General features: G+C 32.9%; 1 protein-coding gene and 1 pseudogene across 1 annotated transcript; both read left to right on the forward strand.

Moving 5' to 3' along the window:
• The first annotated feature begins 4,860 nt into the window (after positions 1-4,860).
• Positions 4,861-7,107, forward strand: LOC145063349 (17.9 kDa class II heat shock protein pseudogene; annotated as a pseudogene).
• Positions 7,108-16,672: 9,565 nt separating this feature from the next.
• Positions 16,673-17,949, forward strand: LOC145064207 (uncharacterized). The gene is made up of 4 exons (XM_079011696.1): positions 16,673-16,987; positions 17,092-17,339; positions 17,384-17,557; positions 17,625-17,949. Exons 1-4 carry the CDS (start codon positions 16,673-16,675, stop codon positions 17,947-17,949), a joined length of 1,062 nt encoding a protein of 353 aa, XP_078867822.1.
• Positions 17,950-23,772: the final 5,823 nt, after the last annotated feature.

Genomic DNA, 23,772 nt, shown 5'->3' on the forward strand with positions numbered 1-23,772 from the left:
TTTAATAAAGCGAGACTTATTAACGGAAGGAGGGGTTAAAAATGACAGAATAAATTTCGGGTTGTCACACCAGCTAACACAAAACCGAACATATAAATGCCATGTTCACGCATACAAGAACTAGGAAACCCACCACAAACACCAGGACCCATGTTCATCCTTTTAACCCCAACCAAAAAATCGCATCTTCATGAGAGAGAATGAGAGGGGAGCACCCTTTTACGTGTTGATCGAGTTCAGGAGGATTGAAAATTGAGATCGATTGAAGTTGAGATTTGTAGACACCTACCTGTTCTTCCCACCGATAAGGAACAAAATTTGAGATTTGTAGTGGTGTTGTTATCATGATCGATGGTTCAGGGAGGCATGGAGGTTCCATGGAAAAGAGCTGCAACTTTTTTATGGAGATTGGGTGATATTCCATTCTCTCTCTAGAATTGAATGAAAGGGAAAGTGAAAAGAGAATAAAGGGTAGGTATTAATTTATTAAAAGGAGGTTGAAAATATCACCGACATGTGATTGGGTTCTTCACATGCCTATTACATTTAGCTATATTATTGTTTTTAAAATAAATAAAATTTATTGTTCCTTAAAAGTGTTAATTTTAAATGATATGGAGGTAATTCATGCATTACATTTGGACCTTTTATTTATTTAATGATATTTGTCAAAGTTAAATTTGCATGCAAAAAGATATATTTTAGCTGACATAAATAAAATAAAAGGGTAAAGTTGTCATTTTTTCTCATTCAATACAGTCAGTCAGAAATATAATCAAACAATATGATTTCAATCAGAAACAGATGCAGTTAGAACTTCTTACTCGGTCAGATCTTACTCAGTCAGATCTTACTCAGACAGTAACTACCAAACAGCCCCTTAAACTCATCTTTTTGTTATTATTACTGTACGTCTTTTTTCATTTTATTTTATTTTTATTTGTATTTCTTTTTAATTTTATATTTTCCTAGAATACTGTACATGCAATAAAATATAATTTATCTTTGTTTCTATTATAATAAAACACATACATTAAAAAAAAAAATAATAGACTTAAATCATATAATAGAAATATATTTATTATTAGGTTATATGTTAGATAAAAGAATAGAAAAGGGTTAAATGATTCATCAATATGAATAATTTGTTTAATAATAATTTTAATATTTTCTTTTTGAAAAGATATATTTAGATCTATTATTTTATAATTATTATTATTTAATTTTGCTAATATGTGTTTTAAATTTGTTTTAATAATATTTTTATTATTATATATGTTTGTAAACATTAAAATTTTGGGCTTCTAAAAATACAACCAATTTTTCTTAAAACACATTAAATGAAAAACATGTTTTAATATGTTTTTTTTAATGTTATGTTTTTTTTATTTAATGATATGATGAAGTTTTCTACTGAATTGTTTATCTTTTCCAAAAAAAAAATAGTTTTTTTTAGTTCAGTTTTTTTTCAAAAAAACATTTTTAAAGACATTAACTTTTTTATGTTTTTTTTTTCAAAATTTTGGTATTTATAACCATTTATCTTGTAAGAAGTTTTTAAAAAAATTTAGAAAATAATAAAATTAGTAAAATTTAATTGAATATAACAAAACAATAATAAAGTATGAAAAGAAATAATGATTTAAACAAAAGAAAATTTCAAAAACTTATTTTATATATATATATATATATATATATATATATATATAGAGAGAGAGAGAGAGAGAGAGAGAACGATATATAAAGAAAAACAAAAAAGGAAGACAAAAAAAATAAGAAAGATAAAATTATTTTTTCGGAAAACAATATAACCAAAACCTTTTATAAATATTATTGGTGAATTAGTTTTGACTTTAAATAAGCATAATAATAAGTCTACTATAATAAATGAATTTTTTTTGCCACATATCACACTAACATTGATTTGACCACATGTCATTTTATGTTAATTTTAATTAAATTTTTTCCACATTACATTTTATGGTTTTTTCTACTTTATTAAATTTATATAATATTAAATGTAATAATTGCAATAAATGTAATAATAAATGCATATCAATCTCAATAATTGATTTTCCTTCTATTTTCAACATTACTAAATTAAAACTTTAATTTCATTTGTTTATTTATCTAAATTATTTGTTTAAATTTAAAAAAAAAAACACTTTAATTTTAATAATTCAATATTTTTCAAAATTTTGTATTGATTTTTTTTAAATGAACTCATGTAATACATGAGTGTTACACCTAGTTTTTTAATAGAGTGGAGTGTTTACAACACCACTTTTTGCCGTATTTTGCTAGCCGTTTGAATAACTTGAATATTAAGAAAAAAAAAGATTAAATTCAATTTCTTTTACAAACTTAACATATAAATTTACCATTTCTATATTACACAAATTTTCATACCATTATTTTCTTCTTCATACACACTTAGAACAAAATGTCACACTCCACTAACAAACCCAAATCGAAATGTTAACGTATCATTTCATTGGACACTGCACCACGTCAATATACGAGTTTAGATTCACCACAAGATGGTTTCATGAACTTGCTTCAAAGCTCCCTTATCCCACAACCACTTATCAAACAATCTTTTACACAATATTTTTATTCCAACAACTTTATCAATCTGCTTTTGTATACCAACATCCTTTCATATAACCATAATGTTCGCAACCACAATTAAACCAGATTCTTCTAATGTGTACTAGAAACACAATCCGATCAACAAAAACCGTCAAAGAGAAAAGGAAAAAAAAAGAATAGATAAACTTGGACGGAAAAAGAAGAAACCAATTTCGCCAATGTCTAGATTTCGACTAGCCAATACTCGATCAAATGAAATGCACAAACAACATATATAATTTAGGAAACCGTTCGAAACATCTTCCATGACCTAATGGAGCAAGTGGTTTATTGGACAGCCGACTAAATTTCATAAAATGGTCTGATATAAGGTTAAAAAAAATGAATTCAATGGAATTCAAAACAAAGAACATACATAAGTATAAGGCTAACGATTTTGACGTCTTCGTCGTGACGCTCAAACAATACTAAGAATCTTAACGTACTCATAAACTTTTTCCCTATGTAAATGTTTGGTATGAGTTGAAGAACTATCAAAAATAGCTTCTTGTGTACAAATTGATTTCTTTTGGTTCAAAACGTGCGAGGAAATCTCAATTACGTAGTCACTCACAACAATCAAATGGGCGAACATTTATCAACATCAACGATGAGCCGGTGCACCTTGAAGCAGAAGAATCACAACTAAGTCGATTGATAGGAATGAGTAAAGAGAAGAAAATGGCTTCCAGTTCGTGTTCAAAAAATTCAGAGGCAAATAGTATCGATCATTCTAAAGATAAATTTGACTGATACATCCAACTTCAAGAACAAGAGGTTGAGATTACGTAGGAAGCATAATTTCTTTTAAAGAAATGAAATTTGGAAAACAAAAAAATAAAAGTCGGCAAAATTTAAAGATGAAAGTCGACGATTATGAATGGAATGATCTAGAGATATTTCTTTTGATGAAACGAAGAATGCAAAAAATATAACATTATCCATACAAACACATCACTACTCAAACAAATCCTTTGTTTGAAATCCTTTGAGTTGTATACACAATTATCTGCAAAGTAATTGTGATATAGATGTTTGTGTATTTCCACACGATTTCTGTATAACCTCACGTTTCTTGTTCGTACAATGACTTCTTTTTTTTCCTTCTACTTCATTATTATAATAATTGTATATCATAGTGATAAACATATCATCATCCTTGGAAGACAAACCAAATAGATCCATAATATAAAAATATGTTGGAAATTTATATAAATAGATAGGAAAAATAGTAAGCGGTGAGTAAAAATATTAAGTAGTTATTATATTTATAAAGGTAAAAAATAATTGGCCATTAAAAGGTCCATTTGATTGTTTGAATTAATCTCCATACACGTTGTCATGTGTCAAGTTGTCCTCAGTATGCCACAACGCATTATGATGAGGCGTTGCTCTAAGTAGATCGACGGTATGGAGGGAGCCTAGCTCAAACTCCTCCACACCATTCCGTACCATACCCAACAGTCTTAACAATATTTGCAAGGAATGAAGGGTGATTGGGAAGACGAGATGAAGCTCTTGTGGTCGTGGTGAGGATGAGAGAAGTAGTGACATGAGGAAGTAACAACCAGATAAATTTAGAAGAAAAGTACGTAGAGGGAAAAAAAATTCAAACCGGTTATAAAAAATGCACAAAACTCAATAAAACCACATATATGATGCATATTTTTTATTAACCGGCCTAGATTTATATAAGTCATTTTGTTTTGTAGTTCTAAAAAAAAATATTGGTCATTTCGTGTCATTTTCGACTAAATCCACAAAAATCAAATTTGACCGTTATCCACTCCAACATCATGCTTTGCTTTAGACTTATGTTCAAATTTTTGTGAACCATTTAAAAACCACTATTGAAGTTTTCATTTGATTAAAGTATCAATTTAGATAATATAAAAATTAGAAATAAATTTTATCTAGTAAGATTTTTTTTTAATGACAAAGACACAATTTTTTTTATGACAAATCACGTTCCAACGTGACAATATCCAGCAGAATTTAAGAACTCCTCCCGCGTATCAAAAGAAGCTGCTAGAAGCTCCTCGTTTCCTTTTCCTCTTTCCCGTTCTTTCTAGAAACTACTTTTCCTTCTTCTTCCTCCACCCTATACCATATAAATCCACCGTCAAGATGTTTGATTCGGCAATCTGCATCCATAGAACATCTCGACTACTAATTTATTCTTCAATTGCGCTCTAATTCTAGGAAAAAAGGTCATCAACAGAGATTCAAATGGACATCAGTCTAATGGTTTTGATTCGCCGCTTTTGCACAACCTCCACCATATCCTTGCAACCACCGACGACACCACCACCAACAATAAATCGAGCAATGTCGGACCTACTGGCGCTTATGTCCGTGACGCCAGAGCAATGGCTGCAACTCCGGCTGATGTGAAGGAGTATCCCAACTCTTACGTCTTCATCGTTGACATGCCTGGTCTGAAGTCCGGAGATATCAAGGTCCAGGTGGAGGAAGACAACGTGTTGGTGATAAGTGGAGAGAGAAAAAGGGAACACGATCAGGAAGAGAAGGAAGGAGTGAAATACGTGAGGATGGAGAGGAGGATCGGGAAGTTTATGAGGAAGTTTGCGTTGCCGGAAAATGCCAATTTGGAGAAGATATCTGCGATTTGTCAAGATGGAGTGCTTACAGTGACGGTGGAGAAACTGCCGCCGCCGGAGCCCAAGAAGCCGAAGACGATTCAGGTCCAGGTTGCTTGAAGAACAGAAACGGAGTTTGTAAGTGGTGATATTTCTTTAAAGATTTTGGGTTATAAGAACTAGTTGCTTAATTGATAACTGTAGACTGTAATGGTTTATTGTTTTGCTCTGTATTTGTAGTGTTGTTTCTGTAATCAACCTGTGGTGGTTTTTGACTTATTTCCGGTATCATAAGCCTGATGGGTTATTTTTATTCAAACTCTCTTTTTAATTTATACCTCGTAAGGCAGGCCGGACGGAGCAGGTGCGGGGAAAGAAAGCGGGGAGCTTTCCGTCCGGCGGAACACCGCACCGTCGGCACGGGAATGGGTTGGGCGGGAAACGGAGAGGGGAGCCTCTCTCTTGTTGCGATTGGTCGGCCTTTTTATTTCATTTTATTTTTTGAAAAACTACCGTTAATCAACGGTAAAAATGTATTTTTCTTTTTGCTGTAATGGCTATTTTTTTTTTTTAATTTTATTTATCATTTTACCCCTACTATAAGTATATATATATAATTTAACAACATAATATTATTCTCTGTTCTCTCTATTTTATATCAACAAAAAAAAAAAAAAAATCCCGACAAGCAAACCTCAAGTTCCGATCAACGGAAAAAAAAAGTCATGGTTTGAGTATAAACATCACTCCTCGCAACATTTTTGCTATCGATTCATCCCTGCAAGGAATTTACCGCCCCCAACTCGATGCTCTCATTCAATCCCCACTACAATTTCAATACCAAAATGTTGGTCAATATACCCGATGCAAGTTCCAAATGTTCCGTCGCAAATGTTTTCAAACTTTGTTGCGTTTCCGGATCAACAATCGCCAAATCAACCTCAACCCCAAACTCAAACTAAAACTCAAACCCAAACCCAACACCACCACCAACTTGTTGATGAATCGGATGACGCGGAAGAAGAAGATATGGTTCTCGAAACTCAACCAACACCACCACCACAAAGACGTAAAGGGAAAAAACAAGTGCGCGAGGGTGTCGCACAACCGGGAAGACAAAAGCCGACAGCTTGGGTTCCACACGAAGAGCTAGTTTTGGTCAAAGCTTGAGTTGATATTTCTGAAGATTCGATTCAGGAAAACGCACAACCGGGAGAACATTTTTGGTTTCGCATTTTAGAACGATTTCGAGAAGAGCTAGAAAAATGTGATAACTACCGTACGAAACATCAACTTAATTCGAAGTTTCGAGAAATAGCAAAGGGGGTTTCAAAAATTAACGGGTTGTACAACAACCTAAAAACCCAATGAAAAAGCGGCCAAGGCGACGAAGAAATATTTCAAGAAGCGTTGCAGTTTTACCTTGAGGAAGTCGAAAACCATTCAAGTGGCACGATTGTTGGAAATTATTGGTCCGAAGTCTTAGGTGGAAAAAATATAAGCGGGATTTTATTTTTGGAGTCCAACAATCAAAGAAAACGAAAACGGGCTCTAGTGTTTACACAACCTTCTCCAATGCTCGGGTCAGTCTTAGATTTAAATCAGGACGACGAACTCGAGCTAGAAGAAATTGAACGCCCAATGAGTATAGACAAAGCGAAGAGAAAGGGAAAAAGGACTTATTTGAGTGCATCTGATTTCAGCGTGGACATTGACGAAATGCGGAAGATAACATTGTCGTTTGATCGATATAATTTAAATTTCTCCGAACGTTTGGCTTTCGACAAAGATAAAGAAGAAAAAAGGAAGACATGAAGTTTTTGATGGAAAACGTTGATCATCTCTCGGGACCGACTCTCGAGCTCGTAATGAAAAAGAGAGAAAAAATTCTGAAAAAACTTTTTCCGTAGGTTGTTGTTGGTTTGTTTGATTTTTAGTTTATGTGTGTTTTTTTTTAATTTTCTACTTTTTTATATTTTAGGTTTAATGTAAGTTTTATTTTAATTAATGAAATGCTTTTTATTTTTAATTAAATTTTATGTTTAGTGTTAATTTAAAAATTATAATTCATAACAAAAAAATTAATTTTATTTAATTAAAAAAAAATGAGAGAAGAGCTTCCCACCCATTCCTTGGCTTTTAGGTGAGGAAAAGGAGAGTGTGGGAAAGAGAGGTATGGTCCACCAAAAGTGAGGGAAGCTTCCCTCCCACTCCTTTCAGTCTAATAAGTTAAAAAAAATGAGCTTAAATAAACTTAAGCAAACACTTTGAACCTAATAAGTTGTTTTAAAAAACTTAGCTAAAGACCATCTAAATTAGGTAGATTTGGGCTATTTTATGCTTTATATTTTAGTATGTGTTTCATGAGTGTTGTTTCTAGAATTTTTTAGAGCTTAGGAGGCATGAAATTAAAAAGAAACAAAAGCTAACAAAAGTGCAAAGACTACACATTTAAAAGGGTAATCTCTAAATATTATTAAAAAAGAACCCTTAATTCATCAATGAAGCAATCAAGACCCTTGATTGCATTTCAATCTTATGTTTTCCACCATTAGATTAGATTGATGACATCATATTCTTCAAATAAAATTCAAATACAATTATATTTAATTATAGAATCTTTAATAATTATAGAATCTTTAAATTCAATAATTACATTATCATTACAACATATCATTCTATTTATATACGATATATTAGTTTCTCTAATTAATATTGTTCTTAATTTAACTCTCTTATTTATAGTTTCTGGCTTCAAAATTCAAACCCTTTAGTTTTTATTTATTTATTTATTTTTTTGAAAAAACTTATTAAATAAGCATATCAATAATTTGGTCATTAACCTACAAAATCTAATCTAATCCTATTAAATTAACAAAATATTTAAGAGTAAAAAATAAAGTCAATATTATTTATAACTTATCTCCCGGTATATCCTACGTAAAATAAATCAATTTGAGATAATGATTTTAAATTTAAAACTTATTAATTAAGCAAGTCAATTAATTTGAAAGTAATAATCGGTTTGATACATGTTAAATTACAATTGCTTTATTCCCAACCATCTAACTCAATAATTGTATGTATTTATTCTTAAACTTATCATTTTTTATAATGTTATTGATTATATTTACTATATTTAAGTTTAAATTGCAGAGAATTTTAGTTGAAAGTGATGAGCATTAGTCGATGTTTGTATTGAAGTTTGAGGATGATGCAAAACTCTAAATACCTTAGTGGTAATATCCTACATATTTAATAATTGAGTATTTCGAAAAAAAAAATTCCATTAACTTTAATAACAAATTTGTTGAATTAAGCATATTTTTATGCTTATAAATTTGTTTTTTTCTACTCATTTGTACTTATCATCTTGAAGATGAGAAAACATTAACCATGACTATACTGAAAAGTGCCAAAAAGATCATATTGGTCATATATTTCTGACATAATCTTCAAATGTTCTTTGCTCAATTCTTTGTTTTTTATTTATATCATTTTTGTGTATTTGATTTGTTTCTTCAAGAAACTCAGTTTTTTACTAATTTTGATAAAAAAAAAATTGTTGAAGTAAGCATACTTTTATGGCTATAAATTTGTTTTCTATTAACAAATCAAGTGTAAATGAATTTGAACAATTGTTAAATTTCATATTCTATAATGTAATTAATGCACTAATTAATCAAATAATAATACATGTCCAAGTGGTTGGGTACCTCCAGGACAATAAGCAAACATGCAAGTTATAAGCACTTTCACAATATTGTATTTTTTTTACTAACTTTAAATTAAAAATTATATTTTTCACTTGCTTAAGATTATTGATTACTCATATAGGTTTGTAATAAAATAAAATTTTGATAAATTGAAAAAATTATTCAACGAAACCTAATTGGTTATATATCAATTTAGGTTTCTTTTTGTGTTGTCATGTTTGTTGATTTGGTTATGTACGATTCATTTGATGTTCTATTTCTTTACAAGAATGTTAATGTTTACATTCAAGTAGAAACAATTACAATCGGTAAGTATTCCAAATGATTTTTCACATACATTAATCAAAATTGTTACTTTAAATGGTGCGTTCTCATAAAAGTCACACCGGTTGTCACTATACAGATCTTCTAGCATTCTATAGAAGAATCCTAGTGGCTCTATGATACTTTTGTTGTGTTTTCAATGAAGGATCACTCTATCAACATTCATTTTCTAAAGTTTTTTCTCTTATTTTTGATATACATTGGTGTCACGACAATAAGGCAGAAAGAGATGTTAGTAACCATTAAAGATGAAAATGTAAGATATAATTTAAGAATATTATATAAAGTATAAATTGTGGATTTGTGATATTTATTCTATGAAAAATATGTTGTTTGATTGCTAGGTTATATATCTGTTTTTTTTTTTTTTTTTTTTTTTTTTTTTTTTTTTTTGTTATTTGTTTTTGACAAGTTTGATCTAAATTTAATAATTGAAGCAGGTAAGAAAGATATGTGTTAACGATTTTGAATTTGTATATTGCCCTCCAGAAACCAGCTGTAGCCTTATAGACTGTTCCTTCATATCTTGGTAGGTCTTAACATTTCCCCAAATTTGGCTACAAGAAGTCATGGATGCACTTCTTGAATCAATCCTCAAACTGAATTTAATTTGTTAGTTGGATGCAGTGACCAAAATGCAAGATTTGTGAAAAATCATTATTATTTATTAGTATTAACCTTTGGCAAATTATGAAACTAATATTATATTTTTGTTCATAACAATTTTTTCTTGTAATAATTTATTTGATAAGAAGATATGTGTATGTGATTGAGTGTAGCCTGAAAAATCATATATTAATTCTTATAAGAAAAAAAATACTTTATAAATTTACCAAATTAAAATATCTTAATTTTGATGTTTATGGTTATGACAATGCACTTAAACTGTAATGTTTATCGAATTTCTTTTGCAGAATTTAATGTTGCTGGTACATATAACAACTTATTGTTGCTTTTGGTTTACAATGCCAATATGAAAGAGTCATGTGAGCCTCCACGGAGATTGGTACACCGGACACAGTCAATTCATAAAGCTACTACACAACATGTTTTAATCAAGAAGTCGCATCATGTTGTGATAATACAAAGATCACGCGGATCATTTATGTTAAAAATTATTGTATTAAAAAATCAAATTGCTCTAATATAAATATTAAATATTTTAATTTAATAAGTTTGGTTCAAAAAGTCTAAAAATGAATGTAAGTAACACTTTTTATTAAAATTTCACCTAAAACAATGTCACATATTAATGTAATATGTATTTAATTTATGTTCTCCGCGTTTAACGCGGGTCATAATCTAGTATTTGTAATATAGATAATGTAGTTTTTAATTTGTAATATTTGGTCATTAAGTTTATTAAGTTTTTTTTTTCTGTATATATTTATCCTTTCAACTTGTTTAAATTGTTCACGTTCAGTCTTTATAAACGAGTATTCCAAATAAATATAAACGGAAAAAAAATTCATTGATCAAATACGTACATATATTACATGTTATGTTTTGAAGAGTGAAATGTACCAGTTAATTCAAATGCATTTTACCTTTATGTTTCGTCCAAACAATAAACAAAGTTTAATATCATCTAATAATTTTTATTTCTCATTAAGCTTCACCTTTCTAAAGAACAACCTCATTTTTGGCTTTCCATGTTATCAAAATCATTAAAACTGCATCAGCGAGAATCCTAGCCTTCGAATTCTGCTTAGAGTTTGAATTCAAAAACACCAACATGTCCTCTAGGGAGCCAATGGGACGAGCGGCCCAATTCCACATCAAATCAGCAACTAAGGTCCAGTTCCATAATATTTTTATATCTCGGATCGGTTTCGAAAGAATCGGGTCTTTTGTGGTTGGTCTTGGAGCGGTCCGGTTTTTTTTGGGACATGTCTCCTCCAGTCTTGGGGCGGTCCTTTTTCGGTCCGGGCCTTTTTTTACATCGGTTTTTTTGGTCCGATCTTTTTTGTGACCGGTCGCGGTTTTTTTTCCGGTACGGTCGCGCTGTCTTTTTGTGCGCCGTTTTCGGTTCGTTTTTCGGACTTTTCGGTTGGTTTTTGGGTTTTTTCGTTCCTATTTTGTTATTTGTTGCTTTTTTTTAGTTTCAATTTCGAGTTTTTCCTTTAACAAATGTGCGATTAACAATAAAATGATAGATTAAAATTTATTAAAAATGATATACTAAAGTTTAATAAAAAAAAAGGAATGAAGTTAGATAGTGTAGGATTAAAATTTTTGTAAATAACACAAAATTGATATATTTATAAACTTTGGCTAGCAGTCTTTTTTGAGATCAGTCTCCAGTCTTGGGTCGGTCTCGGATGGGTCTTGTGTCGGTCTCAAAACGGTCCTCTCTTTTTGGGACTTATCTCAAAACGGTCCGTTTTTTTAACGGTCTCGAGCCGGTCGTTTTTAGGACCGGTCTTTTTCCGGTCCAGTGTTATTATAGATCGGTCCGATCTCGGTCTTTTTTTGGGTTCGGTCCGAGACAGGTTTTTTTGTGCAGGTCGCAGGACCAAGTGTAGAAGCCACATGGATTGTCTTCGGACCATATTTGTGGTTAACAAGAACCTATTAAGAAAAAATCTCCATATAAACACTTGACTTTAATCCAGAGCCGATTTTAAAAGCAAACAAATTACAATTATAAAAAAATACAGTTTCAACAAGAAATAAAATGATTAAACCGTAAAAATGTTTTGCGAGTTACCGGTCCAAACCCACAAGAACCCGTTGTGAGTCTTTTTGCGATGGGGATGAGAACACCCGTTTCTTTCATGGAATGTTAAAGAACAAATATAGCAAAAGCAGAATTCACGACATCAATATAAACGACTCATGGTCCTCCGATCCGCAAGAAATTATGAAGGAAGTGTTTGAGTATTACAATGCCAAATTTCATGAACCTGTTCCCAACAGACCTAAGTTGATCAACCCATTTTTCAAAAAACTACATCCTTCTCAATGCTCTCTTATCGAATCCCCTTTCTCAATCGAAGAAATCAAAGCTGACATATGGGGCTGTGGTGCCGAGAAAGCTCCTGGGCCTGACGGGTATACGTTCAAATTCATAAAGGAGAAATGGGAATGCATGAAAGATGATATAATCCGGTATATCCGACATTTTGAAAAAACTAGATTGTTCTCGAAGGGGTGCAATTCATCATTTATAACTTTGGTTCCAAAGGTGAAAGACCCGATCTCGCTCACAGATTATAGACCCATCAGTCTTATAGGGTGTATTTATTAGATCGTTGCTAAAATCTTAGCTAATCGTCTAAAAGGGGTTATTGGATCGGTCGTTGATGAAGTACAATCAACATTTATATGTGGCAGGAATATACTTGACAGTCCTCTCACTATGAATGAAATGTATAATTGGGCAAGAAAAAACAAACTGTCGATCTTCCTCTTCAAAGTAGATTTCGAGAAAGCATTTGCTACAATAAACTGGAGCTACTTGGACTCAGTGATGGAACATATGGAATTTGGGAATAAATGGAGAAAGTGGATCTTTGGGTGTTTATCATCAGCAAGAGCTTCAGTTTTAGTAAACGGGACTCCTACGGATGAATTCCAAGTCACTAGGGGTGTGAGGCAGGGTGATCCCCTCTCGCCTTTTCTCTTTAAAATCGCTATGGAAGGACTACATATGGTAATTCAAGGTGCTGTTGACAGGTCACTTATTCTAGGGGCGAAGCTACCGAATAGTGGGCCAACAATCTCACATCTGTTTTACGCAGATGATGTCATTTTCTCAGGAGTCTGGGATTCCAGAAGCATTAGAAATCTATCTAGGATTCTCAAATGTTTTGAGATTTCGTCAGGGCTTAAGGTTAATTTCCAAAAATCTCGTCTGTTTGGTATGTGTGTTCCTGAGTATGAAATACAAACCATGGCGCAAGTTCTAGGATGTCGAAAAAGTGCTTTTCCTTTCACGTATCTCGGGGTGCCCGTGGGAGCAAACATGCTATTAAAAAACAATTGGAAACCGGTAATCAACAAATTTCAAGCAAAATTATCAAACTGGAAAGCAAACTGCTTATCATTTGGAGGCAGGCTCACTCTGATCAAGTCGGTGCTGGGAAATTTGCTTACGTATTATCTCTCTTTATTCAAAGCACCACAAGGTGTCTTGGATGAATTGGAAAAACTTAGAAGAAGGTTCTTGTGGGGTAGTACAGATGAAAAAAGAAAATTGCACTGGGTTGACTGGAATTTGGTGACAGCAAATAAAAATAATGGTGGACTGGGGGTTGGTACACTAAAAGCCCAAAATATTGCACTGCTCACCAAGTGGTGGTGGAGACTTAAAAACGAATCCGACTATATTTAGACTGAGGTCATTAACAGCATTCACAACTTCGACAAGCACCCAGCCTACTATCTTACCAAGAAAAACGCAACTGGAGTCTGGAGTAATATTTCAAAAGCAATTTCGAGTCTTCTGAATTATAATATCGACCCAACCAGTTTGTTCTCCCTGGTGCCAGGTGCGAATATTAAAATACTCTTCTGGAAGGACATCTGGAGTGGAGATATCCCCCTGCAGGCCAAATTTCCATTGCTCTACAATCTTGAAACAGCCAAGAGATGCTCCCTGATGGATAGACTGTGCAGATCCGGGTTTGCATGGAATTGGAGAACCACTTCTTTTGATGCTGACTCTCTTCTAGAGTTACATGAATTTCACAAGTTGGTTGGATCAGTTAACTTCAATCAATCATTCAAAGTTGGTTTCCGTTTCAAACCCAATCCAGATGGAATCTACTTGGTGAACAGCCTAAGGCGGGAGGTGGACTCGAAAATCATCCAGTATAAAGGACCTTTGATCCTTTGATTTGCTGGGCAAAAAGCATACCTTTAAAAGTCAAATGCTTTATATGGAGGGCTGTTATGGGAAAAATTCCAGTAGCTGATGCGCTAATTCAGAGGGGTATATTGGTCCAAAATAGGATTTGTCCAATGTGTGGTACTTGTGATGAAACCTCTAATCACTTACTGATTGGCTGCGATTTCTCAAAAACAGTTTGCTATTGGATTTTCCGGTGGTGTGGTATTCAACATGGGCAATTTGGGAATGTAAGAGAACTAATTGATTTTGCTGCAACATGGGGGAATAGTCCCAAGAAAAGGCATTTGCTGAGCATGATAATATACTCTACCATTTGGAACATATGGCTGACCAAGAATGATAGACTTTTTAAAAAGATTGGAGTAAATCCTACAAAGACTGCAGATTCCATTATTGCTCAAACTTTTGAATGAAACAAGTATAGGAGTAATGGAATGGAAAGCTGGACGGAATGAAGATGCTCCCCTTTTTCTCTTTTTTAGTTCAAATTGTTAAGCAAAATGATGTTGTATTGTTTGTTTATTACACTTTGGTTTGTTTGGTTTCTCCCTTGCTCAGCTTCTTGCTGCTGTTTTGGTTTTTATATATACAATTATTCGCCGTTTCCAAAAAAAAGAGAGCAATAGTCAAATCGTCCAATTGTTTCGATTTAGCGAACCTCTTTCCTCTAAAAAAATTTCCAACTCCAAGACCAAGAGATATGAAAATTGTAGGATATAACAATTTTATCACTAATCAAGGAAAAAAAAATTCGGACTCAGCTATGGATAATCTCGAAAATCTATTTTTGAGAGTGGACCCCTTAACCATTTTTGTCTTTCCAAAGCAATGTGTTTTTGCCGTTGTTAAATTTTTGAATGAATAAATCCTAAATATTTTTTCCCATTTCTACCAAGTCTTCATTTATCTTGACACACCTGTGAGGCTGTGACTGATTTTTTTTTTTTTTTTTTTTTTTTTGCCATGAGACAATTATCATGCCCATTAAAATTAGGGATAATGACTTAGGAGGGTAACTACCTATTAGCGTTGTTCACATATTGGCAACTTGTTTTTTTTGTACCTAATAAACCAACTAACTTGTTTTAACCGTTTACATTATAAAAATATTACCGACTAACCTCCATTTTAACTGGTAAATGCAATTAATTCATTTAAATGAAAAGGAAAAGAAAATACATGGCTTATGAAGTGGCTATTTCACCCTTTGTCTGTATTCAACTTCATTTAAACAGGTGTTAGGTGTATCGATCTAATTTATTTAGGGTTCTTAATCTTAACAACTACTCCCAAATCATTCCCCAAATCGATCTCGGTTACTTAAGTTTTCTCAGAATTCAGTCGATCGAAGCAGTAGGAACTGAAGTTGGGACTTGAAATCATCTAACGATACGTATCTCACTACAATGGAAGCATCTAACGGTAAGTATCTCACTATAGATTTTCACTTCAACGACATGTTTGCACCAAACCCGTTAGTGTACTTAGACCCTATGAGAATGTCAGTTCGTGATGTGGATTTTGGTGGCATGGACTATAGAGAATTTGTGTTGTGGGTTTCAAAGCTGACAAGACGAAGCTGTGAGAACTTGTACTATTGTAGTACTCATGAAAGATTGGCAGAGGGTATCAAAAGAATCGACAATGATGCTGACTATTTTGAGTTTATTGAAGATGGTTACATGGATAAGCAGGAGCTAAGGATGAATGTGTACATTGACCACGAAAACGAACCCATTCTTGACTGGGCCGATAAGGAGTTGTTAACAGGTGATGAGCTGTCTGATGTAATAGAAGATGATGATACAAAGTCACAAATTTCAGATATAAGGGAATGTGAGCATGAACCTGATGAAGTGGTGCATACATTTGACAAAACAGATGATGATGAATTCTTGAACAAGTTGTGTGGTAAACCCATTCTTAATAGTAATCAAGAAGAAGTAAATGATGTTGCTGATGATGAAGATAGTGATAAAGATGATGACGTTGTGTTCCCTGTCTTTGATGAGAAGCAAGAATGGGATAAAATGGTCCCAGTTTTAGGTATGAAGTTTGCCAACCCTCTTAAATTGAAGCTTTGTCTAACCAACTATGCTGTCAAGAATGGGTATGACTTATGGTTTGAAAAAAATGATCATCAAAAGCTATTGGCAAAATGTTGTAAATATAAGAAGAACAAGAAGAGTAAGAGTTGTCCCTTTAGGTTGTGGGCAACCTGGATGAAGAATGAGAGGTCTTTTCAGATTAAGTCATTAATTGATAGGCATAATTGTGCAAGACTTTTCAAATTTGGGTCCATTGTAAGCTACAAATGGATTAGAACTCATTTCATGAATGATATATTACAGAAACCAAAGATGAGCATTAGGAAATTGAAAGCTAAGGTCAGTAAAAGGTTTAACCTGATAGCTAGTGTTGGACAATGCAGAAATCCTAGGAAATATGCATTTCAGCATATAGAAGGTACTTAAATAGAGCATTATGCTAAAACATGGAGTTATGGAGAAGAGATAAAAAGGACAAATCTTGGATCAACAGTTAAGATGGAGGTGGATGTGATGCCTGATGGAGAAACATACTTCTCAAAGTTTTATGTGTGTTTAAAGGGTTTGAAGGATGGATGGATGGAGGGTTGTAGGAGGGTAATTGGAGTAGATGGTTGTTTCTTAAAGGGCATATGCAGAGGTCAGTTGCTTGCAGCCATTAGGAGGGATGCAAACAACCACATATATCCTGTTGCATGGGCTGTGGTTGCAGTAGAAAATAAAGAATCATGGAAGTGGTTTCTTGATCTTCTAATTGATGACATTGGAATGGGAGTTGGGCATGGACTAACCATAATATCATACCAACACAAAGTAATGTTCACACTTCAATTATTGTTATTTTCCATACTTATTTTCCATACTTATTTTACATACTTAATATGTTTTTACTTATGCTGTTTATGTTTTGACTATAGGGATTAGTTGAAGCTGTGAAGGAAAGGGTTCCAGCTGTAGAGCATAGGCAATGTGCTAGGCATATATGTTCTAATTTCCAAAAAAGATTTAAGGGGCAAATATTTAAGAAACTATTTTGGAGAGCTGCTGGATCTACAGTTCCACAAAAATTTGAATACCATATGAATGAAATCAAGAAGCTGGAGCCACTAGCTTACGAACATTTGATGGAAAGGGACCCTAAAACATGGTGTAAAGAATTTGTCAGGTTGATAGGAGTTGTGATGCATATGAAAATGGTGTTTCTGAAAGTTTTAACTCTGTGATTGAAGCTGCTAGGAAGAAACCACTTATTACCATGTTAGAAGAAATCCGGATTTATGTAATGGAAAGGTTGTGTATATACAAGGCTAAGGGTCAATCTTGGGATTTAAGCATATGTCCTTCCATAAGGTTGAAGTTGAATAAGCACAAGGAAACACAAAGGTAAATTCTTATTGCTTATATGTTTGTCATTTTTAATATTTTCTAATTTGTATATGATTATGGATAGGTTTTGGCAAGTGGTACCTTCTGGGTATATGCAATTTGAGGTGAGGGTGGGGACTGAAGGGTATGTTGTAGACCTGAATACTAGGCAATGTGGATGCAGGGCATGGCAGTTAGCAGGGTATCCCTGTATGCATGGATATACTGCTATTTCAAGCCTCAATAGGGACCCTGAGGAGTATGTGTCAGAATGGTTTACTACATCAATGTATGCAAGTTGTTATAGGTATAACATTAGGCCAATAAACTGTAGTGCTATGTGGCCTGAAGTGGATTACACCAAACCATTGCCCCCTAAAAAAGAAGACTACCTAGAAGACCAACAATGAAAAGGAAAAGGGATCAGGTTGAGAGAGAAGCTAAGGGAACAAGGCATACAGTCTCAAAAAAGGGAATGATCATGAGATGTACCATTTGTAGGGAAAGAGGACATAACAGATCAACATGTCCTCAAAGACCAAATGATGTACCATCTACTTCAGGTTCTAACAAAAAGAAACCTAAGAAACAAGGTATGATGTTAAATTATCTAATATATTATACTTGTGTGCCATTTCTGAATTTTTTTCCCTTTTACAGGTAAAGTAGACCTTGAAGCTGAATTGGAAGTGGAACATGTTGTCATGTTTGAAAGTGAAAGTGATAGTGACTTTGAAAGTGAAAGTGATGTGGAAGTTAATGTTCCTGAAGTTGATGTTCCTGAACCTGATGTGGAAGCTGAAGTTGATGTTCCTGAAGTTTATGTGGTACCTGAAGTTGAAGTTGATGTTCCTTTAGTTCAAGATAACCTTGTAGGGGAGATTCAAGATGACATTCAAGTTGATGCTAACATTGAAGTTGATGTTCCTGAAGTTGATCTGGTACCAGAAGTTGAAGTTGATGCTAACATAGAAGATGAGATTCAAGGTGACATTCAAGTTGATGCTAACATAGAAGATGAGATTCAAGCTAACATTGAAGTGGAACGTGAAATTGAACTTGTCGAGTCCACTTATGAACTCGGCGAAATTCAACACAATGTAGAAAATCAAGTTAGGAAGAGGACAAGAAAAACTTCAGAAAGAATCACAAAGATTCAGATAAGGAAGAACATAAGGAGGAAGGAAGGAAGCAGTACTGACCACCCACTGGAGATTTGAATTCAATGTGTTGTTTTATTTTGCATGTTTTGGAATCTTGGGTCTTGTAATATCGTTTGGCACAATAGGACAAACTTGGCACATCTTTTGGAATATTTTGATACTTTAACATCTTGGGTCCTGTATGTTTGGGAATATTTTGGTACTTTAAGTACATGTTAATTTAAGTACATGTTTACCCTCCTAAGTCATTATCCCCTAATTTAAGTACATGTTTATTTATGTGTTTGTATACATTACATGTTTACTGTCTTAATACATCAAACTCCCAAGTTACATGTTTACTGTCTTAATACATGTTTATTTATGTGTTTGTATACATTACATGTTTACTGTCTTAATACATCAAGTATTAAACATCAAACTTTAGTCATAACTTTCATTGCATACAAAACTTCATGAAGTACATGATTTAGTCAGAACACATCAAAGAAGAATACATCAAACAAGAGTACATCAAACAAGATACAAAGAACACATCAAACTTTAAAAAATACATGTTTAACATACAAGAAAAATAACACAAACAATGCAGCTTTATGAGTAAACAACTTCCACTTCACTTTGTCCAGTTCTTGTCTGAAAACCAAATCAGAGTTCTTCTCTTCTTCCAACTTCTTCCTGCAATAACTAATTTCGTTTTCCAAATTTCCAAGCTTGAATGTTAGGTTGTAGATTTGTCCCAAATCACTGTTCTTCTGTAGTTGGTACTCATCGTCTTCCAGTCATTCCCAGAAATTACATCTTGGAGTTCTTGCACTCTTCATGAAAGGATAAAAAAAATTAAATGGAAGAGAAGATGAAGAAGAAGAAGAAGATTCAGTTCCAGGTTGAATAAATAAAACATATTTACCAAAGAATTTTGACAAACTCGAAATTTTCTTCCTGGATTGTCGGGTGTTCTTGAAATCTTCACACGAGATGGCATGTCGCACTTACATGGATGGTCAGCTTGGAGTTCGACATTTCGTTTGGAAGAAGCAGATGAAGCAGAAGAAGAAGCCATTGTCGATCTAGGGCTTCAACGACAAACACCCTCTATATAATAAGTGAGGTGTAAATAGACACGTAACATGCCACGTATAATCTTCTGGAGCCACGTATTTTCTTTTCCTTTTCATTTAAATGAATTAATTGCATTTACCGGTTAAAATGGAGGTTAGCCGGTAATATTGTTATAATGTAAACGGTTAAAACAAGTTAGTTGGTTTATTAGGTACAAAAAAAAACAAGTTGCCAATATGTGAACAACGCTAATAGGTAGTTACCCTCCTAAGTCATTATCCCTTAAAATTATGAAGCGTTTGGATTACTCTAGAACAAAGGCAATGAGAATCAATTTTCTAGATGTGTTTCGAACGCTGAAAATTAAAGAAACATAACTTGGAGTTTTTGATTATAAATATTTATAAAAAATTTAAAAAATAATTGTTTGATATATAAGAAGAGTAAATTACACGAATGGTCCCTATGATTTGGGGAAATTTGCACGCTTGAACCCTAACTTATTTTTTTAACTCGGAAAGTCTCTATTGTTTGTTTTTGTTACGCGCTTGGTCCCTATTGTTTGTTTATGTTACGCGTTTGGTCTCTGTCTTACCTAAAAAGACTATTATTTAAATAGGGAAAAACGGAGGGGTATGTAAGGTAAAGTGAGAGGGTGGGTTGGGGGTGTGTTTATTTAAATAAATTAAAAAATTAAGGGCAAAATAGTTTTTTTTTTGTTAAGACAGGGACCAAGCACGTAACAAAAACAAACAGTATGGACCTTCCGAGTTAAAAAAACAAGTTAAGGACTAAATGCACAAATTATCCTAAACTGTAGGGACCATTCGTGTAATTTAATCTAATAATAATAATTTCTTAGAGCATCTTTAATGGTTAAGTTATATTATAACTTGAAGTTATTTCCACCTCATTATTCCATTAATTTTAACCTCTAAATAAATAGTCTCTCCAATGGTTAACCTCACCGACTAGCTTTTTCTTTAAATTTAACTAATCTATCATCATCTATTTAAAATGTTCTATATAACTCCCTCCATTTAGTTAGTCATTTTTAAACACACATTGTATTAAACACATTTTTATAATATCTCTAAAAGTTCCTAAGATGTCACAAAATATTTAATAGATAAATTAAATAAAATGACAAATCAAATTAACTACTAAATAAATAAATAAATTGAAAACTAAAATATAATAAAATGGTAAATTAAAATATAATTAGAAGATTACGGGACAAAATATATAAAAGGTTAAACTATATTGACCACTTAATATATATTGAGCGGTCAATAAAAATAAGCAAAAAAGTGATGTGCTCCGATAGGAATAAATGTTCATTTATAAAAAGTCAATAGTAATAAGTTATAAAAAAAACTCTCATTAGAGATGCTCTTAGATCATAACTACATTATATCATTTGGCCATAGGATATACATGGCATGAGTACTTGGCGTGGCCAAGTGGCATGGATGTCACGATCGTGCACACCACCCTAGTGGTGTCATTATGCAACAGTTGTGGTCCTTTGTTGTATTTACCATGAGAGGCAAAGCCCAATGAGAAGATTTGTGTACATTTTAATGTTTTGACGTATATATTTAACTACCGTTTTGAACTACTCGAATGTAAAAAAAAGATTAAATTTATTTATTTTTACAAACTTAACATATAAATTTACTGTTTCATTTCACATCATTCTTTTTTCATCTATTATATACTCATACATAGAACAAAATGTCAACACTCTACCAAGAAACACAAACTGGAATGTTGACGTATTGTTTCGTTGGACACTAAGAGATTAGATTCACCACAAGGTGGTTTCATGAACTTTCTCGAAAACACCCTTATCCCACAACAACCACTTTTCTAACAACCTTTTACACAACAATGTTTATTCCAACAACCTTATCGGTACGCTTTTATATACCAACATCCTTCCGTACAACCACAACATTCGCAACCACAACCAATTCTCCTGATGCAGTACCAAAAACACAATTCGATCAACCAAAACCATCAAAGAGAAAAGGAAAAAAATGATCCAACACGAACATGAACTTGGACGGAAAATAAAGAAACCAATTTAGCTAATGCCTAGATTTCAACTAGCCAATACTCGATCAAAGGAAATGCTCAAAATACAACTTTAATTTGGGAAAACGTTCGTAACATCTTCCATGACCTAAGAGAGCAAGTGGTTTATTGGACAACCGACTAGATTATGAGGTTAAGAAATTGAATTCAATGGAATTCAAAACAACCTCAAGAACATACATAAGTATAAGGCCAATGATGTTGACATCTTCGTCGTGACGCTCAAACAATACCAAGAATCTTACTTACTCGTAAACTTTTTCCCTATGTTAATGCTTGGTATGAGTTGAAGAAGTGTCAGAAATGGCTTCTTGTGAACAAATTGATTTCTTCTGGTTCAAAACGTTAAAGGAAAGCCCAATAACGTAACCACTCAAAACAATCGGATAGGTGAATATTTATCAACATGAACGATAATTCGGAGGACCTTGAAGCAGACAAACCTCTATGTGGATTGATAGGAAGGAGTATAGCGAGGAAAACAGCTTCTGGTTCGTGTTGATAAAATCCAGAGGCAAAAAACATCGATAACTCTAAAGATAAATTTGACCTATACGTCCAACTTATGGAGGAAGCAGAAAAAAAAATCAAAGAAATGAAATCTAGAAAGCAAAAAAAGAACGGTATGAAAAATTTTAAGATGAAAGCCGACGATTATGAAAGGAAGGATCTACATATATTTCTTGTGATGAAAGGAAGCATCTAAACAAAATATTAGACTATATGTATGAACACATTCCTACTCAAATGAACCATTCATTTGAAATCCTTTGAGTTGTATGCACAATTATCCGCAAAGTAATTGTGATATAGACGTTTGTGTACTTCCGCACGATTTCTGTATAACCTCGCACTTCTTGTTCGTAGTGTGATTTCATTTTTTTTCTTATACTTCATTAGTGTAATACTCGTATATCATGATGTTTAACATATCATCATCATTGGAAGACGAGTCAAACAGATCCATAATATAAAAATATGTTGGAAATTTTTGTAAGTAGATAGCCAAAATGGTGTGTAAAATATTAAGTGAGTATTATATTTATAGAGGTAAAAAGATATATTTTTTTTTCAAAAATTGATCGTTAAACGGTCAAATTGACCGTTTGAATTGACCTCTATACGTGTGGCCTTGCGCCGAGTTGTCCACATGTTATGATGGGGCGGTGCCAAGTAGCTCAACGGCATGGAGGGAGCCCAACTCATCTCCTCCGTGCTGTTTTCGTATCATACCTAGCAACCTTAAAAAATTGCAAGGAAGGGAGGGTGATTTTGGGAAGACGAGATGAAGCTCTCGTGGTTGTGGTGAGGATGAGAAAAGCTATAGCGTAGGGAAGTGACGACCGGAGAAATTTAGAGGGATCGTCTGCAGAGGAAATAGATTCATGCTCATTTTGTTTCATAAAAAACGTGCACAAAACTCAATAAAACCATATACATAATGCATATTTTTTTTATTAACCATGCTAGATTTATTGTATTCTAATTGCTTTTTTCTAGTAATGGTTTGTGTTTTAATCCTTTTAATAATAATAAATTAAATAAATATATGAAAGAAATTGAAAAGTGATTATTAAGTCATTTTGTTTGATTGTTCTAAAAAATATTAACCATTTCGTTATTTTCGTAAATCCAAAAATCAAAATTTACCGTTATCCACTCATTCTTTGCTTTAGACTTGTAATGTTAAGTCAAATTTTTTTGAACCAAATTAAAACAAAAATATCACAACATGAATATCATTAACGTTTTCATTTGATTAAAATATTTATTTAAATAATATAGAAATTATAAATAATATTTTTATAGTAAGATTTTTTTATGACAAAGACAGAATTATCGGGCATTGGATATCAACAAACCTCATTCCCCCGGGTCAAAAGAAGCTGCTAGAAGCTCCTCGTATCC

Source organism: Lactuca serriola, chromosome 7 (genome assembly GCF_051521515.1).
Source record: "Lactuca serriola cultivar US96UC23 chromosome 7, Lser_US96UC23_V15, whole genome shotgun sequence".
In the NCBI taxonomy this organism is placed as follows: domain Eukaryota; kingdom Viridiplantae; phylum Streptophyta; class Magnoliopsida; order Asterales; family Asteraceae; genus Lactuca; species Lactuca serriola.

Bases quoted from the DNA above. Each gene is read 5' to 3' on its own strand.
- LOC145064207 (XM_079011696.1), top strand. From the start codon at position 16,673: ATGGAGGTGGATGTGATGCCTGATGGAGAAACATACTTCTCAAAGTTT. The intron at 16,988-17,091 runs GTAATGTTCACA...TTTTGACTATAG, and splicing joins TAATATCATACCAACACAAA to GGATTAGTTGAAGCTGTGAA. The intron at 17,340-17,383 runs GTTGATAGGAGT...TGTTTCTGAAAG, and splicing joins TGGTGTAAAGAATTTGTCAG to TTTTAACTCTGTGATTGAAG.